Genomic DNA, 18430 nt, shown 5'->3' with positions numbered 1-18430 from the left:
CAGTCGGGCGTGCCGTGAATGCTCATTTGAAGATCCCAGCGCTTTGGCAGTAAGTGTATTTATTACTAGTGCTTCTTTCTTATTTTTTTACCAGTGTTTTTAGATGTAAAAACACAATCTGTGCTGAGCTGAGGGCTGCTCGAAAAAGGAGATGTGACTGCAAGATCTCAAATTCAGGAAAAGAGATCGTGGAAAGAAATAGCAGAACAGTTGCCCTATTTTCTAATAATTAGTATTCACGAAGAAGCAACATGTTCTAACTACCTAGTAATTTCCAAATTGCTGAGACACCTAATGAGTTGTCTTAAATAAATTTACCAAACATATAGAAGGAACTAATTACCGAGCATTTCATTCTGAAATCCCAGCCCGATGCAGAATGGCTATGCAGCTGGCTCGTGCGGTGGTTGTTCAGCGAGAAAATGGTTTGGCTGGGAGCTGAACCTTGTCCTGCCCAGGTGCACTCCCTGGGCTTGTGGTGGCTCCCTGGGACCTGTCGCAGGGCACCGAAGCCTCTGCAGGGTGCAGCAGCCGTCGGTGCTTTCCCGTGCTTGTCCCGTACCCCGGTGCTGACGATGGGGCCTCGGCCGTGCTGGGAGAGTCCTGCAGCCCGCAGATTGCCTGGCCCCAGGCTCTCTGCCATGCACAGCATCCTCCTGCCAAAGGAACAGATACCCACAGCTTTGCTTTTGCCTCTTAATTACATCACCTGCCGGTAATTACATTTGGCTGCCTGCTCTGAGTGCCAGGACCAGGTGAGCACCAACTGCGGGCAGTGGCAGTACCCGATGGCATTTAAAGGGTTGTGGTTTTGGTTTGTACCATTTCTTGCCTTGGAATACTTTGTTTTCTCAGCTACCCAACTTCTGCTCAGCCTGTTAGAATGAAAAAGAATGAACGTTCCCAGCCGAGAAGTTCCTGGCAGGTAGGAGAAGCTGCCCTGTGCGCTGCATTCGTGTGCACCCTCCGGATAGGAAATAGAGGGGGAGCAGATCTTTGGCTTCTTTCCTCTATTGCATGAATAGAATCAAGAGCTAACAATGCATGGCTTCCAAAAACTTACAGCCATACGTCTGGTTAGAAGAAAAATGTCTTCGGTCCCCAAGTGACTGCAGTGTCCGTTCGCTCCCGGTCAGGGAGCACGGGGCCTCGAGCACGGGGACTGCCACGAGTGCTCCTGGGCAGAGACGTGCCCGGTGCCTGCAGGTGGCGAGCGCTGCCCTCGTGTTCACGGGGAAGGCAGAAGCTTTCTCTCTGATCGCAGTTCGGTTTCAGCAATGCTTCCTGGAGCACCCTAAATCTTTTCAAAAGAGACTGCCTGTCATCTGGCTTATTGGAGCCTCTAATGGATTGCCGCCTTAATTGCACGAGCTGTATGACAGAGCGTCACGCGTTACGGCTGCTTAGAGAGCAGTTCGGGTCTGTAGATTTCTGGCGCTTGGAAGAAATTATTTGCAGCCTCTCTGAAGTCTTCTTTTACCTTCTGAGGCCGTACCAGCTAAAAGTTGACGTTTTCTTCTACCCTTTCCTTCAGGGAGAGGACCTGGCTGGCTGCTCCAGGAGCAGGGTGTGTTTTCCTCCAGGCAGCCTGGGGCCTGAAACCACCGTGGGTTTGCCCTTCCCAGCCCCGCAGCCAGCTCGACCCGTGTCCTGCAGCAGAGCCGGCAGCGGGCAGGAGCACTGACTGCTCCTCTGCCCTTGTTTTGTCGGTGCTGGATAAGCAGACCCGCTGTTCTTTCTGCTTTGGCCAAAGTACGCTTTGTCCCTCCCATTTTGGGGATTGCTTCAAACCTCAGTGTTTGTATCAAAGCTGAGTTACGCTGATTGATGGGAGAGGGAAATGAATGAGGGAGAAAATAAATGATAAATCGCAAGAGAAATGAACTCCCAGCAGCCCAATGGCTGTGAAATACGAAACAAACCTTGCGTTGCCTTGGATAACAGCGTTACCTAGCACAGCCTGTGTCCTTCAAACTGTCAGAGCTGGTGGGCCCTTGTCCTTGTGCGTTCTCCTGCTTCACAAAGTTGCTGCATCTCCCGGGGCTGTGAGGCTGAGGCAGCGCAGCAGCGTGATGGTCTGACCCCAGTATTGGGGTGAATGTGAAACTGGGGGTGTACGCAGTGTGCCCCCAGGTATCAGCCTGCCGCTGTAAGCAATGCGAAGAAGTGAAGGGGTCTGTTTGATAAAGTTCTGGTGTGCAGAAAAAGACAAGGAATGCCTTTTCTCCTCCTTGTGCTTCTCTCGTTTCCCTGCAGACTGCCATCATAACTTGGTTTCCATCCTGTGGGTCAGGCAGCCAGGTGGTGTAGGAGAACGGATGCGTCGTAGCAGGTAGTGCTGTCGTGCCTGTGGCTGCACATCTGGGCTGTCGCTCCAGAGCTTCGTTGCTCTGGTGCTGTACAGCTGTGAGTCTTCATGTCGGCTTCTTGCACGAGATAATCTGTCAATATTCCGATCCTCAATCAAAAACTGTAGAGAAAACCAACAGCCAAATATCAGCAGTGCTCCTTTTTTTCTGTGCAGCGTCTTAAAAGCAGCCAGAAGCTGGGCCGTTCCCCTTAGACCCACTCTGAGCCCCATTCTGTCAGTCGGGGTCTGGCAGGAGCCCCGTGGGGCTGGAGCGGAGCACAGCGCTCGGGGGTGCCCATGGAGTCAGGGGGGACTTGCAGTGGTGAAGGAGCCTTGGTCTTGGTGGCGAAGAGAACCGTGCTCTTGGTCCCCTGCCTTAACCAACCGTGGCACTCACGTTCCTGGGCCTGTGCCTCGGTGCTCGCCTCGGGCTGCTTTTTCGTCCATCTCACCACCATTTGCAAACCCGCGCCTTGTTTCCGCAGCATCCTGCGGCTCCCCGTCCCGGGAGGCACGGTCCCAGGGCTGTGCCCTGCAGATGAGCCCCGTGGTGCTCGGTGTGACCTGCAGGAACAGGGGTCGTGCCGCCCCGTGTCAGCCACCGTGCCCGCAGCCGTCGGCGCTGGGGAGCAGCGCGGGGAAGCCTCGCGGCGTCAGCTGCTTGGGATAAGGCTCCTCGCTTCTGACAGCGTAAAGTAGGTCAGTGCTCAGACAGAAACCCCTGAAAACCAGAGTGGGAAGCTGTGCATCACGCTGTTATTTCCACTGACTTCCTCTGCGGCCCTGCACTTAGCCCAGGCAGAGGACCGAGCAGATGCGTAGGTGTACGCTGGTGCACATCTGGTCACCGTGTCCCCGCTCGCAGGCACCTCCCGCAGCCCAGCTGTGCTCCTGGCACTGATCTCTCTCCCGCCTGGCCCTGCTCCATCCGCCTTTGGCATGTGGCAAGGTAACGGGGAAGGGACTGGGGCAGGGACACGTGGCAGAGGAGCAGCGCCTGCTCATCACGATGACAGCGCTGATGGCTTGGCCTCAGGCCATGGACACGCCAGTGTGTGCTGAGCTCCTGCTGCGCCTTTTCAGTCATTATTTGGACACTGCCGTTGCTTTTCCTTCTTCCTGCTGCTGCTGAAGCCTCGTTGTCCGCAGTAAGAGAAGCGGTGACAGCAGCCATGCAGCACCGTGCCTCCTCGCAGCGTTCACTCGGCAGGAAACGATGGGCTGCTCGCGTGTCGTGGTGCTCTCCCGTCGCCACTCCTCTGGTGTTCCTCTTGCTCTAATTGCTTTGAACAATGCAGGCTCCCGCACGGAGGGCGGCTGTATTTTTAGGTCTGGAGTATTTGGCCAGGCGGATTTAGGCTCCTGTTTTATATCAGGATCCCCCGCGGTTGCTGAGAAGGAGGCGAGTCGGGGTGTCCTGCTGCCCGGCCGTGGGAGCTGGCTCGCTTTGCAACCTCTCTCCAATAAGACCTCTTCTCCAACCTCTCTCTCTCGCAACCTCTCTCCAATAAGGGGGAAAATTGTTGGTGTACACGGAGAGCTTGACTTCTGTGGCAGATTATAGAGAATATGTGTCCCGGTGCTGCAGGACATAAAGTGATTTAAGAAGCAAAAAACACATTAGAAAGACACGATGCTGTACAGTGGCTCTTGTGAGTGCGACCTGGGCTCTAGGATTTGGAGATGTCGGGAGGAGCGTACTCCTCCACTGAAAGTACACTTCACCGTTGTACGAGCACCGTCCCGCACACCTCCATCAGTGGTGTTCTGTGAAGTCTGGGTTCAGGCCCTCGTCTTGCCAGGCTCCTGGGTCAAGAGCGTGTGTGAGGTTTTGGGGAGAGGGGATTGGGATTCAGGTTCATCATTCTGCGAGAGTAAAGCCCTGTCTAGCAGTTGGCTCTGTGTCAGCCTGATCAGATGTAGGACACGGGTCGGGTTGCTTTGTGATAGGAAGAGAGGAGGCTCTGCAAACTTCCCCTGCTGCCACGCGCCCCGAGGGCTGTCCAGGGAAGAGGTGTAGCCATGGCCATGCCTTACGTACCCCCTGTGAGCAGCTCCACGCTGCTGCTGCTCGTACGTGCCGGATTTATTCATGTCACCGCTTAGCTTTTGAGTTGCCCCATCAAGTAGCTTTTAATAACGAGGTTTTGCCATTTTTTGCTCCTGAGCAGAGAGCAGAGCTTCGTGTGAGTGCAGCGCGCAGCAGGAGGTGCTGGCACAGCGGTGCTGGGTGTGCAGGGAGGGGCGGCTCCACGAGCTTTATAGCGCCTGGGTTGCGTTTGATGTGACCTAGCCCCTCCAGTCTGAGGCTGACAAACAGGATTTAAGCCTTATGAAGATTGTTGTACCGTGCCTGCAGCTGAGCTGGATGTGACCCAGTGAGGGAGTGAAGGGGGTCTTTGAGAGTGGGGAGAGAGGCTTTTCTTGGGGGTTTGTCTTTGGCTAAGGTAAAGCCGTTTTATTTCTCTGCTAAATTCTGCAGAAACAAAAAGTAAAACCCACGCAGTGGTATGATGAAACAACTGTTTTCAAAGTATTTCATGTACCTGACTGGGGAGGGTGTTCCTGTTTCTTACACGTGTTTTCTTAGTGATGTGTTTTTCTTTTCAGGGCTCAGCAGATTCGTACACAAGCAGACCCTCAGACTCTGATGTGTCTTTGGAAGAAGATAGGGAAGCAATCCGCCAGGAAAGAGAACAGCAAGCAGCTATACAACTTGAAAGGGCCAAGGTGCAGTCTTGTAAACTTCTATTACAGCTGGGTTATGTGGCACTTAACCTTTGCCTGGTGTTAAAATTCACACTGCTGTTTTATAACCAGGATGGTATCTTTGGAAGTAGATTGTCAATCACGTGAAATTACCTGCAAACAAGATTTGGGGGAAGTACTCTGTAAGTGCTCTTGTATAAGGGGGGATCTTTCTTAGTGAGCTGAACTCTGTTGGCTTGCCTGAAATTATGAGGTCTGGATTTTGATGTGTTTGGCAAATACCCCGTGCTAGAGTTCTGGTTATTCAATACAACAAACGAATGCTTGGTTCAGAAAGTTTCCGCTGTTTGTGATGTCTGTTTCTGTTTGTAGTCCAAGCCAGTAGCATTTGCTGTTAAGACTAACGTGAGTTACTGCGGTGCTCTGGACGAAGATGTTCCTGTCCCAAGCACTGCCATCTCTTTTGATGCCAAGGACTTCCTACACATTAAAGAGGTAAAAACAAGAGGTAGTTCATCCTTTCCAGAGTCCCAGCACCCTGGGGTGCTTATCTTGCACTTTTTGAAGCTTGATGTTACTGATTTCCAGTTGCATTTTCATGTCACAGGAAGGAAACAGAATCTTGCTGTATTTTAAATCCCCTTCAACATGGTAGATTCAGACTCTTGTCAATCAAATCCAGTTTGTGATCTGAGATTATGCAATAAAAAGGGAGTCTGTCCATCAAGAGAGGGAGTAGCAGCAGTTTGCACCCGGTCTTCATAAAGCACCAGAGAGGCTTGCAAGAGAGATGAGACTTAGAATAATGCAAGAAGAAAGGCAAATCTGGAAGAGGCTGCAGGACAAAAATGTACAAAAATAAGGAGAAAGGAACGGGAATAAAGAGGCCCTGAATATGGCCGTAGTAGAGAAGAATACATTTTATTGCATGTTGAGCATATTTTCTGCAATTATTAATCTGAAGCGAACCCTCAAAATTTGCATAACCCCCTGTTGTTTTGTAGATTTGCACATAGGCTTGCAGAAACATTTCTTTATCTCTGCATTCTGCGGGTCTGTTTGAGGGTGTTCAGTACTAATTTGTCTCTTTCTTTGAACGTTAGCCCATCATTGCTTCAAAGCACTGATCTCCCCGAGACTGAGCCTATTTAAGAGGAAAACACCTACTTCTTCATCTCTAGAGACAGAGATTGGTGCTAGAGCAGAGGGGTTGGCTTTAAATTCTTTCTCCCTGAGAAGGACACAGGAGAGGCAGTTGATTTGCATGTTCCATTTTCTCTGTTTGCTGGAAACAGATGGAAGCTTGTTATTCTTTTTTAGATTTTTTATTTTATTTTTTGTTTAGTTTAGTTCTGGGCTGTTTTATATATAGATAGATTTGTGTGGAGTGATGCTTAACCCCCTGTTGAGGAAGTGGGGCACTGTGAAATCTCAATCTGCCTCTGTGTGTGTGTAGAATTGGTTTTCCTCCTCCTTGTTCCCCAGGGATGTGCTCTGTCCTGTCTAGCACCACACCTGAGCTGCCCACCTTCTAAACCTGCTTCCCACCAGGGAAACTGCCTTTGCTAGCGCTCAGAGCTGGAAGCAAACAGCTGCCCTCGTTTAGGCAGAGATCACTTGGACTAGAATAAACACGGTTCCAGATCTTAGAACGACACTAAACTAGGTAGAAGTAAGGTCGCCATGCTGCCAAGACGAAACATCAGCAGTAACTGCTGAGTTGCTATGTTGAGGATATGTCCTGTATGTCTCATCTGTCTCCTACAAGACTATGCGTTGTGTGCAACAGTTACTGACAATGCAGAAGAAATCATGGGCATGGCAACCAATAGGAGGGAGCTGTAGTCCTCCCACACGCTGGAGGCAGAGAATAGCATATGGGAGGTAATGACCTGCTACACACAGCCCTGCTTTCCTTACTGCATCCTTGTCGCTTCCGTTGTTCAGGTGTTCTCAGCATAACCCTGATTCCAACCTCATCTCTAGGGGCAATGCTCAGTAGTCCACGTCCTGCTAATAAAAGAAGGGTTGCCCAAAAAGTTGCCCAAACCCCCATCCAGCCTGGTTTGAATCTGTTCACCCAAAATGTCACACGCTCGTTAAATCTTCATCACGCTCAGCACCTTAGTTCGTGGCATCAGAGGAGAAGTCACAGCAGAATGTGTTGGGGCAGTTAAAAGATAAGCAAGTGCTGCCACCGATAACACGGCTTTCCACTCTCTAGCTGTAGGTATCAGCCTTCCAGGCACTGCCCAGCACCTTTTAACTTCATTTGAACTGTGCAGATTGTCCAGTATTGAGCCTTCAGTGTGGAGTTAAGAATTGTGGATAACAAAATGAGGGAGTTTTGGACATGAAGCGTTCGATCTGAAGCCAGTAACCTTTCTGTGTTCCAGAAATACAATAACGACTGGTGGATAGGAAGGCTGGTTAAGGAGGGCTGTGAGATTGGCTTTATTCCAAGCCCGCTTAGACTGGAGAATATCCGCATTCAGCAGGAGCAGAAGAGAGGACGTTTCCATGGAGGGTAAGAATGCTGTAACCTTTTAAAATAATTTAGAATTGTTTCTGACACCGGACAGTATTTTTCAAAGGTCACTTGATTCTTTTTTATTGCAGTGTATCCGAGTGAGTGTTTGATTTGGGATTCCAAATGAAAATACCAGTTTGCAGAGAACAGGCGTGTTAGAAGCTGACTATGAAAAACGAGGAAAAAATCGTATTGGCTTTAGAAAAAGATAAATTAAACAGTAGGAGTGGTAACAACAGACATTTCGGAAGGGCTAGAGAGTTTTATGTCCCCGGGCATTTAAGTCAAGCCGTTGCTGCTCAAAGGCTGGCAGCTTTTTATCCCAACTCGTGTATTCTCAAGGTTGTGGGTTTTTGTTTTTTTCTTTTTTCTTTTTTTCCCTCCATTTTGGCCAGAACCAGACTTTTCAAACAGCAGAGAGATGATTCTGGCCTTCAGCTTCCTTCCTCTTCATCTTCCAGCCTGACCCTTCTGTGTCTCCACACTGCTAAACCTGGAGATAGCAAATCCCTGGAAAAATACAATCTTGCTCACAGGTCTAGGAAGTACAACTGATTTCTCCTACTCTCAGTTAGGACATTGAAGACTCTCTCTTCTATAGGCTGAATACACAAAACACTTTTTAAAAAAATCATTGTTTTGCTACCAGCATATATTCCCACTAATTGAAAATGTAGATATTCATGCGGACAACAAGGAGAACAAAAACTGTAGTACTGCAGGGTACAGAAAGGTGAGCCACTTGAACCTAGACCTAGTGGAGAGCAGTAAGAGGAGCTCAGTTTTTAGCCTGTCTAGCACTGTCAGGGAGTTAATACGCTTAATGAAGGTCAGAAATCATTTCAAGTATAAACCATCTGGGGAAGTATTTTTAGAATGATCGAGCAGCATTAACTGTGCTTTTTTTCAAGTTGCTTTTACAATTTCTGAAATAGCTTCAGAGAAAGCCAGTGTATCTCAGGGAAAGAGGGCTATCAAGCTGAGGGTATTTAGTCCTGTTTGGTATATGGCGTATTAGCAGAAGGATGCTCTGCTCGTGGGAACGGGCATGACTCCACCAAATCTCCAATTCCTGCAAATATTTTGTCTAATCTCATCTATGAGATTTGGGAATAAAATCAAGGTATAAAGAAGGAGAAACATTGTAAAAGAGGATTGTAATGAAAGATGGTGAGATCATTTATCTTTGAGCACCTTCATTAGCTGTGGCCATACGGTATCTGTACCTTAAGATCTCTTTAAAAGCTGTGACTACATGTGCTAATTAAGGCTCTCTGTGATGAAGAATTCTGGTTTTGCCTGAACAAGGCAGTAAAAAGTTACCTATTAAAGAGGGTTTCTAGAGTCTTGAAGCACGGTAACTATCGTTAGTGATCATTTGCTTTATCATCAGTGTTGCAGCAGTGTCTAGGATATGTGTGCAAAGGATTTGCCAAGCTTACAGGGGTGAAGGATCCCTACTTCAGAGAGCACGTGGCAGGAAAGCAAGCACAGAACCCTTGCTGGGACTAGTATCCCCTTGCTGGTCAGGGTGCATGAAACACAAAATACTAACTACTTTGCTGAGGACTTGCTGGTTGTACTGAGCCATGGTGCCACGTGCAGTCATTAGGTTGCTTCAGCAGCCCTCCTGTGGCTGTCTTGAGCTTTCCTGAGAGCTTTGCTCAGTAAGCAGTGGGACCTGCTCTCCCCTCACAGCCTGCACGCAGCTCTTCTGGACGCAGAGGGCTGCTCAGTTACAGGTTCTTCACTTTCTCCGTGCCCTTGCCTTCACCGCTCCCTCCAGAGGAAGCTTTCTGACAGCGTGAGTAGGCGTGAAGACTCTCTCTTGTTTACCGTGTAGTTTCTCAGGGGGCAGTTTTCTTAGCTGCTGCCTCTAACCTCACAAGTTCACGTCTCTGGATGCCTGGTGCTAATGGGGCTTTTTCTGCTACCACAGGAAATCAAGTGGAAATTCTTCTTCAAGTCTTGGAGAAATGGTTTCTGGCACATTTCGAGCCACGCCCACTTCCACGGGTAAGGCAGAATTTTATTTAAGGAAACTCTTGCTATTTCTAATACTTCTATTTTAAAAATCATATATGAAAAGTGCATGTTTTCCCTCTTTGCTGACTTATTAAGATGTTCTACTGAAAAGTGCTTGCATGCGGAGGTGGAGAAAGACATCTATTTCTAGACATACAGTAGTTGCTAAGGGACTGGAAAAAAAAGAAATCTCAGGAAAAGGGGCAGCTCCCCCCAGAACGGCATGAGTGACCGATTTCAATAGAGCTGATGAAGAGCAAGGCACATTGAGGGAAATAAAAAGTGCACTGAGAAAGGGATTTTTGTTTGCAAGTTGTTATGCACAGCGTGTTTTAACCAAGTTCTTTATTTGGTCTTCTAGCAAAACAGAAGCAGAAAGTGGTAAGTAATACTTTTGTTTTCATTTTGTTTAATTTATTCCTACTACATAATTCCCAGAATTTTCATCTGGTTTGGTTAACCATCTAAAGGGCTGCTTTCTTCTTCTAGACAGAACACGTTCCCCCGTATGACGTAGTCCCATCAATGCGGCCTGTCGTCTTAGTGGGTCCGTCACTGAAAGGTTACGAGGTATGTATTCCAGGGGTTTGCACCTCGTGAATACTTGCTTGTCCATCGCTTGCCTTAGTGCGTTTGCTGTGTTGTCCAATTAACTAACTAGGCTTCCATATACATACACGATTTTAGTCGAACTAACATGTGCTTGGCATTCAGTTAGCCAAAATTTTGAAGTTCCCCTGGGAGGTTACTGTTCTTTTTTCTTTTATGAAAACTTTGTCTTCCCATGAAACTCGGCGGTGGCAAACAAAACAGCCGGACTGCCGTAGCATATCCATACTTGCTCTGCAGCACCTGAAACTGATTATCGTTTCAGCATGTTTTCGTGAGGTTTATTTTTTCAAGATTATTAGAATATTGAAATAAAGACGTACGGAAACCTTTAGCCCTTGTAAATTACTTGCCTCTCTTCTGCTTGGGAGTAGGTAAGATAGATAACAGGTACCGATAAGCAGGAGACCCATTTTTCAAGGTAGCTGCAGATTCAAAATAGCATTTAACACTTGCTAAATGAACATAGGCTTTTAGCAGGGCATTTTGGTGAACTTATCCATCTGTTAAGTGTTTTGCTGAATTAGGATCTAAATGAACATGAACATAAAATCAAAGCTACACTTCATTTAGTTTAATTAACGTTGTTAGTACTTTATAGGATATTATTAAGCATCGGAATGGCTCTTTTATGAAGATGGCAGCATGGCACTATTGTTAGCATAACGCAGTGTTCTTACATCATTTTTTTTGTAAGAATGATTTAAAGTGTAGATTAGAGACAGGAATTAGGTACTTCATTTTCTACTATCTGCCTTTTAATTTTGCGGCGACATTTCTTGACAGGAGTAACTGTCATGCATTGATTTTTATGGTGCTGCACCACAGGTTAATTTGCCTAGGCACTCTCAGTCTGGAGGGGGAGAGACTGTTGGTTAAAAACATACCTCTCTACAAATGCATTTCCCCTCTATGTGTAAGAAAATAATACTAAACAATAGCAAACATGGCATCTTGAACATCTGAAGGTGTGTAAAGGGTAACGCAGTCAGGGTATTCATTTGTTTCAAATTTTGTTCTACGTAGCAGGAACACATTGTGCTTCCTCTGCAGCCTGTATGGGAAAGTTCTTTCCACTATTTTTTTTCTTCTTCCGACTAAATTCTGTAAGAACTACTGTGAAAGGTAACCTGGTGGAATTAAACTGCCAGAGGCCTGGGGGCTTGCTGAAGTACTAGCAGCTAATGGGTGTCAGTCACAGTTGTACTGGAAGGGGCAGGGAGCCCAGGCAGGAAAGGAGGTGACATCTGCTGTTGGGGCTGAGCATCTCTCAGGTGCTTCCCATGTACAGGAATGGAAACATCACTTTTTTCCTGCTTGTAGGCCTCTCTGAGAGTAGTTTTGCTCTTCTCTTAGAGCAGTCATCCAACACGATAGATCTTGTACCTGAAATCTTAAGCCGGTTCTAGTAACATTACTGGAGGGAAAACAAAACAAAACAAAAACAAATGATCTCTTGGACCTGAAAAGTCCCATAAGCTTCTGACATAAGCTGAAGCCTGTTGGGAAGGGTCCTGCTCTGCAAGGTGGTAAGAGCAAACGTGCAGATGAAGGCAGGAGCAGGGTGACAGTTCTCACATCCTCCAGGCTGCGTTTTGGAGAGCGAGTCAGGAAACCTGCAGGTATTTATTACAATGCTTGCTGCCGAGAGCAGGGTAATTAAATGATTGCTACCTATAAAAGGTATTGATTGTTGGCAGTATCCGTACCTTTTACTCACTTCTCTTCTTGCTTTTGACTTCTTTTTCTCCCTGTCAATCCTCCCTGTTCAATTTTCCTCACCTCTGCAAGGTGACTGACATGATGCAGAAAGCTCTCTTTGACTTCCTGAAGCACAGGTTTGATGGGAGGTGAGAAACACTGTCCTTTCCTTGCTTTGTTCCCTGTGTTACTAATGTTTTAGTGATTTTTTTAAATGTAAGAAGCCTGATGCATGTTCAGAACTGATTTACCAGCTTTGTATCAACACCGACACGCAGCCAGCTTTGGGGTGGAGAGCAGCTAGTGTATTGCCAGAAGTGCATGTGTCAGTATCTGCTGTCTGTAGCAATATTTGCTGTCTGTAGTAGGATTTCACGCGTTTAAGTGAATAGTTTTGCCTCTGTATCTTGTCAGACTGAAGTCACAGGAGAAACCTAGATGAAAGGTGACTGGGGGACATGGAAAGAGTGCCAAAATCACTTTAAAGATGGCATTACCTGCCTTGGGTTTTCAGAGCTGCCCTGGGAAGCAGGCTGTGCCCTTGTACAACCACGAGCAGGAAAGAACGGTGCCACCTGGTTAAAAACGCTTTCAGCAGAGCCCAGCTCCTGGCCATTTTCCCCCCACAGCTCCCCGGTCACGGCTGTGCTGAGCCCCTGGGTTGCTTCTGTTTCGAAGAGCTGTGCAGTTCTTCTCATGGATGTCATGGAGCAGCTGAGAAAGCCCACCTGGCTGCACGTAAAAGTGCAGTTATTCATGGTTCTTTGGATGCTTGAAAACTTCTTAACCACTGGATACAGCATGTGTGTGCTGCTGGATCAGCTCAGCCAGGTGCTGAAATGTGCAAACACCAAATCAAGGTCCTCTTGATTTATCTTGAAGTTGCTCCATATGGGCTAAGTTCAGTCCAGCTCCTTCTGTAAAGTTCCAGGTTCCCGTACAGCAGGATGATCTCTAAATAAAACTCATCATAAGCCCTGAAATAAGTATCAGAAGGAAGCACGTTTCAACAGGGTCCGGTAATGGTGCTTTGGACCAGCACCTAAGGAAAATCAACTCTTGAATATTCTTAGTGGTCAGAAATTGCCAAGAAGTTTGCTGAGAGTTAAAATACAGGAAAAAAGTGTGTTAGAACTTCCAAAATTGCAAGGAGGGTTCATCTTGTTCAGCTGGAGCAAGAATTTCCCGAAGAGCTGTGATGAGGAGTATAAATATTTGGATTTCCTTGTTAGGAAGGGAGGCTTGGTCATGGGCGTCTCTCATTGCCCCTGGAAGGAACCCATCAGTAGTCGTAGATATCTGCTGCATCTTCGGGGTGTTCTGCCCTTCCTTCCTCCCAGTTTGTTCACTACATGCTAACCACGTAACGAGGAGCTCGTTCTGTGCCGGCTGGGTACGACAGTAAGTCAGGTTGTAAATAACTAAAGCATTGGCACTAAGATGATGGAAGTAAGTGTCAGCTTAGAGAAGGTGGAGTAGGATTTGTGGTCAGGGTAGATTTGGGGTGCAGGGAGGTGACGATGCTGAACTAACCGGTGATCAGCTTCAACAAAACCTTTAGTGACAACCTCTGCAAAATAACGCGTCTCCTCTGCTTTATTAATCACTTGACTCCAGTGATTTTAGCAGATCCTACAAATGTAGTGATTGATTTGAAACCTGACAGATGAAGCATGGGACGTGGCATCCTGCAGTTAAACTTGTCGTGGATCTGAGCTGTTCCTGCACCCTGTCGGCACGTCCTCTCCCTGCTCCGGAGCGGTACAACCGAGCTGTTTTTGCTGCAGTTCACTGCAGGAGCTGTGGTGCACGTTTGTGTTAGGGGTAGGTAGGGAACCGTGGCGTATGCTCCCTTCCAGCTGTTGGCATGCGTCTGCCAGCTCTGCACGTCCCACGGGAACTGGAAATCATTGTTTGTGGTAGGAAACCATGGCAACTGGAGGCGGTAAGTGATCTCAAGTTGCCAGGACGGGATTGCTGGGAATATACCCTTTATGAGGTATATTTCTGTAGCCTCGGCAGAGGCCTGAGCCTCAAAGATCAGCATAAGGAAACGTAACGCCCTCCGAACACCCGTGTAGGCTGCCCGAGTGATGGGAGGTAGGGTCACACCTTGCCTTGCTCTGCTCTGTTTTGCCCCACTGTGCCCTTGGTCTGCACCGAGAGGCAAAGGGAGACAGCCTGCCTGGAGTGAGCTAGTTTTTGTAAAGCTTATTGCCATTAGTTATATTGGCTACAAATCAGGCAGAAGTGTGAAATATAAACCTGATGATAGTTCCTTTTCTGGAGCCTCAGCTGCTTCTTGGTCCTTCTACCAGCTTTTCTGGCTTTGGGGTCTTCCCCCTTTAGCCTTCTGGTTTGCTTTGTATTTTTTCCCTCCGTGCTGCAGTTTTGTGGCAGGTCCCTGATACCAACACAGGAAAAAGGCTTCAGTACGACCTGAACTAGCAGCGCCCTTTGCATGCTTGTCTTCGATCAGCTCCTTCTTCTGTACCTGTGACAGCCTCTTCTGGCCAGGGAAGGAAACGAATGGCCCCAGGGCTGCGTTGTGCAGCCTCACTGAAAGGAACCTGCTGGAGCTTGGCTGCTGCAGAGCCTTTAGCAGCCTCCTTTTCTAACCGCCTTTAGTTGCTGGAGCAAAGACCAAGCCTGGCTACACACAGCATAAACAAAATGCAGCAAAGGCACATTTATTTCTGAACGTCTTTCAGCAGCAGTGACACGTAGGATTACTTCTCCCTCAGGAGAATGAAACGCTTCCTGTGGCTGGCTGCACTCGGCCAGGTGCCGTAGGTGAGCGCTTATGCTCTGCCCTCTGTTACACTGCACGGATGCCAGCAGGGATGTGGGAGCCTCCTGAGCCAGAGGTGGGGCCCAGACCCCGCGGTCTTTTAGCACCTTTAGCCTCGTGATCCATTAATTTATTCCATTCCTTTTTAACTCATTTATACATTTTGTTTCTACTGCGTTTTCTGGCAGTAAATTTATTTATATATTAGGTGGGAAAATACTTGGGACTTGTTTCTAATACTCCATGTTAAGTTGGGTGGAATGGCTGCGAGTCGCTTCCAGCTTGTTTTCATTATTCACGGCTCTTTGACTCATCACAGTCCTCCTAACTGGATTTCACGTGAAGTGATTGCGTGTTGTTTGTTTTATAATCTGATTTAAAGGCAAATTCTCAGATACAGGTACATAAAACTGGCTTGTTCCGCATCCCGAATCCCCGTGCGCAGGATACAGGAGGGCACTCACCCTTTGTCTCTCGCCAGCTCACTGACAGATCAGTGGAAAGTGGAAAGGGTCGCCTTCCTTGAGTTAAGGAGAAGGCTTCACAGGCTCAACTTTTCTCCTGTTTGACTCTGGGCTGATTCACTTAGCCTGTTAGCACAGCTCTGTCTGGAAAAGGAGGGTGTGTGCTGGAGGGCCAAGCTCCCGGAGCAGGCGGTGCTGCTCAGTGACTCAGACGTGACAAAGTCTGCTCCTCTGATGTCTGAATATGGCCCTGCCTCACCTGCCAGCAACGTCAGCTTTAGGTTAACCATCTGGGAGGAGAAGGACTGTTGCGCTGTGACTCGGCTGTTCTGTACGCCCTAAGACTTGCTTTAACTTGTGTTATTTCTGGAATGGGGTAAAATCATCCGGGAGGTGGGGGAGGGCTGGGATGGGGAGAGGGTAGCGCCACACGCAAGGTGTACAGTAGCGTAGGCAACAGAAACCATTGCTCAGTTACCCAGCGTTTCTCTTTAGTTGTTCTTTCATGATACCAATGTCTGCCTGATGTTTTATTGTATTTGCACTTTGGAATGAAATGCAGCTGTAAACCACGCGCGGCACAATGAGAATGTAACTGCTGTGCTTTTGTTCTGTCCTCTGTTCTTCCCCGCAGGATATCAATAACCAGAGTGACGGCTGACATTTCTCTTGCTAAGAGGTCTGTTCTAAATAATCCAAGCAAGAGGGCAATAATTGAGCGGTCAAACACGAGATCCAGTTTAGGTGAGACATTGACACAGATCCGATTCTGAACACGGTTGCTTACTGCAGGAAAGTGACAGGATTTCAGCCTTGAAGATGTCACCAGTCCTTCAATTCCAAACATGCCTACAGCATTTCAATGTGGAGTTCTGAATTTCACATACTCTGATGGGACACAAGATTTGCCCGACGGAGGAGTGACAACAGAGCAGTGTACTCTGTTAGCCTCACGTTGGGCAATGCCTGGGCTGGAGCAAGCACTGTTACAGCTGTTATAACAATTATACTGACATTAGCCAGAGGTGAGGTAGAGGCCGGCAGCCAGGGTTCAGGGCTGTTTCCTCCCAGAGGGGAGTTGGCCTCACAGCTCCCTCTTCTCAGGCCTGGGCTTTTAATTCCACATCACAAGGTGCTGCAGAGCTTTCACCTTGTCCAGCCAGGAAGGAAGCAGGTTCTTGTTTCTGACCCTCAGGCTGTTTTTAAAATTATTATTATTATTATTTTTATTGCTGCACAGCTACAGCTTAAATTTCCTGAGACTTGAGAGCAGAGATGAGGGTATAGGTCCTCCCACTCTCCCCTTACTTCTCACACTTCTTACTTACACACTCCCCATGACTTCTGGGTTATGCTGTGCTGATAAATCTTTATTTCTTTAACAAGGTGTGGAAATTTGTGCATAGTATACACAAACTAATAACCTGTTCTCTGGGACACCATCCCAGGAGGTAGGGTGAGTAATTTTTGATATTTTTAGGAAGAAAAGACACTTGAGCCTAGTTCTCTGATACTTTGGGTGACTGTTTGAACTTGAGGTATAGGAGGCAGGGCTCTTCACCTCTAGTTTGCATTCTAGTCCAGGAGTAAGCACCCCCAAAATGAAGAACTGCGAGGGAGAGTACTACATCTTCTTGGGCCTGTGAACGTACATTGCTCTGTGGAGCAGTTCTCAAGCAAGAAGAGATTTCTTCTAAGAAATATCACTGCATCGCTTGCTGTCAAAAAAAAATAATCTTAAGTCTCCTAAGCAGGTTTGGAAAATACACCTGAGTTTATTTAGTGTTAATTGAGACATGCATTTAATCGTAGTGTGTATGTATTTTCAAACAACCAAATTGTCTCCAAGGTAACATTAATTAAAAACAAAAAAGTCCTTAAGTAACAGGTTATTTTCTGGCAATGACATTAATTCACATATGGAGCTCATATACTGAGTGTTTACAGTCCATGAAGCTAACTGGGTGATGGTGTTTTTGTCTAAGCAATGCCGTGGCTGAATGGCTTTTTCCCATTTTGTTTTCCTTTTCTAGCTGAAGTACAGAGTGAAATTGAAAGGATCTTTGAGCTGGCGAGGTCTTTACAGCTGGTTGTCCTAGATGCAGACACTATCAATCACCCTGCACAACTTATCAAGACATCTTTAGCACCAATTATTGTCCATGTTAAAGTGTCTTCTCCAAAGGTAATGTATCTGTTAAATTACCTGCGTTTGAGTTTTGGAACAGCTGTATGGCATTCCTGGAGGCAGGAGAGCATTTTTTCATTACCCTTCCAGCAGTAACAGCAATACAGACAAACCGCTTGAGGCTCCAAGATCCTTCTAGAGCTCTGTCACTGCCACTTTTTGCCTCCAGAAGTGCGTCAAAAGATGACTAACATCTGTCACGTATACACTTCTTTTCTCCTGTTCTCTCCCTGGAGAGGAAGGAGTTGGTCATGTAACTATTTTTCTTTAAAGTTGCCATTTACTTTTTAGCTAACACTGCGTTTGGCATATTGTTTGTGAAGATGCTAATCAACACTTTACAGTCATCATTTCCCCTGAAGCAGGTGTTGATGCTCCCTATTTTATCCTCTCCTGAACTCTCTTGCTCATTTGGAGACACCACTTAAAAAGAAAGATGGGTTCAGTGCCTGCCATCACAGGGTAATTCACGTGGCTGCCCGCAGCGGTGAAAGCTTTCAGCATGTCTTGTAATTCTTTAAGGGAGAAAATACAGTTATTTCGCAAAAGGTGTGGAAACAAATTGTTAGTATTTCCTTAAGACAGTCAGCTGGTCTACACAGGATAGAACTGAGCACAAACTAGTTAGGTTAGCACAGCATGCTACCTGACCTGACTCACCCTCCCGAAGCCCAGCTGGCTAAGGCAGCAGCAGTGATACTTAGCGTGCTAGAGCTGTGAGGGCTGGCTGAGTGGGTACCCTCCGTGGTGACGCTTCCTCCTGGCGTGGACTTTTTCAGCTGTCCTGCAGCCCAGCTCCTCCTGGCTTCGTTTGTCCCCTGTAGCCCTGGTGTAACAGTCTGCTTGACCTGCTGGCTGGGCAACAGAAGCCAGAATAAATGAAGACACGAGAGCAGATACCTTGCTTGTATTTGGGCTTGGGTATATAGACAGGGCTTTGCACTGCGATGAGTAGATGGACTCCACCCCTGGCTGTATGCCTGTGCTGCTGGGGAAGATGCATTTAAACTTGTTCTTGAAGCTTAGTTTCTATTGATGAATTCACTTGGGTTACTGTCCAAGG

At 47.3% G+C, this 18430-nt stretch overlaps 1 protein-coding gene across 5 annotated transcripts in view; it reads left to right on the top strand.

Annotated features, from left to right (window-relative positions):
- The window catches only part of CACNB4 (calcium voltage-gated channel auxiliary subunit beta 4), a 78706-nt gene that overhangs the window by 40831 nt on the left and 19445 nt on the right, over positions 1-18430 (top strand). For all 5 annotated transcript variants that reach the window (XR_004752391.1, XR_004752390.1, XM_035331825.1 and 2 more), the window contains 9 exons: positions 4961-5080; positions 5432-5554; positions 7456-7586; positions 9529-9605; positions 9976-9995; positions 10104-10184; positions 12015-12073; positions 15814-15923; positions 17213-17364. Coding sequence is in view for 3 of the 5 variants with exons in the window: in XM_035331825.1 (XP_035187716.1) it covers positions 4961-5080; positions 5432-5554; positions 7456-7586; positions 9529-9605; positions 9976-9995; positions 10104-10184; positions 12015-12073; positions 15814-15923; positions 17213-17364 (873 nt within the window). In the remaining 2 variants the exon portion in view is untranslated. The remainder of the gene's footprint in view (positions 1-4960; positions 5081-5431; positions 5555-7455; positions 7587-9528; positions 9606-9975; positions 9996-10103; positions 10185-12014; positions 12074-15813; positions 15924-17212; positions 17365-18430) is intronic.

The sequence above is a fragment of the Oxyura jamaicensis genome, chromosome 7, assembly GCF_011077185.1.
Source record: "Oxyura jamaicensis isolate SHBP4307 breed ruddy duck chromosome 7, BPBGC_Ojam_1.0, whole genome shotgun sequence".
In the NCBI taxonomy this organism is placed as follows: Eukaryota; Metazoa; Chordata; class Aves; order Anseriformes; family Anatidae; genus Oxyura; species Oxyura jamaicensis.
Note: the sequence above shows the minus strand (reverse complement) of the source record. Positions and strands in the feature narration are given on the sequence as shown.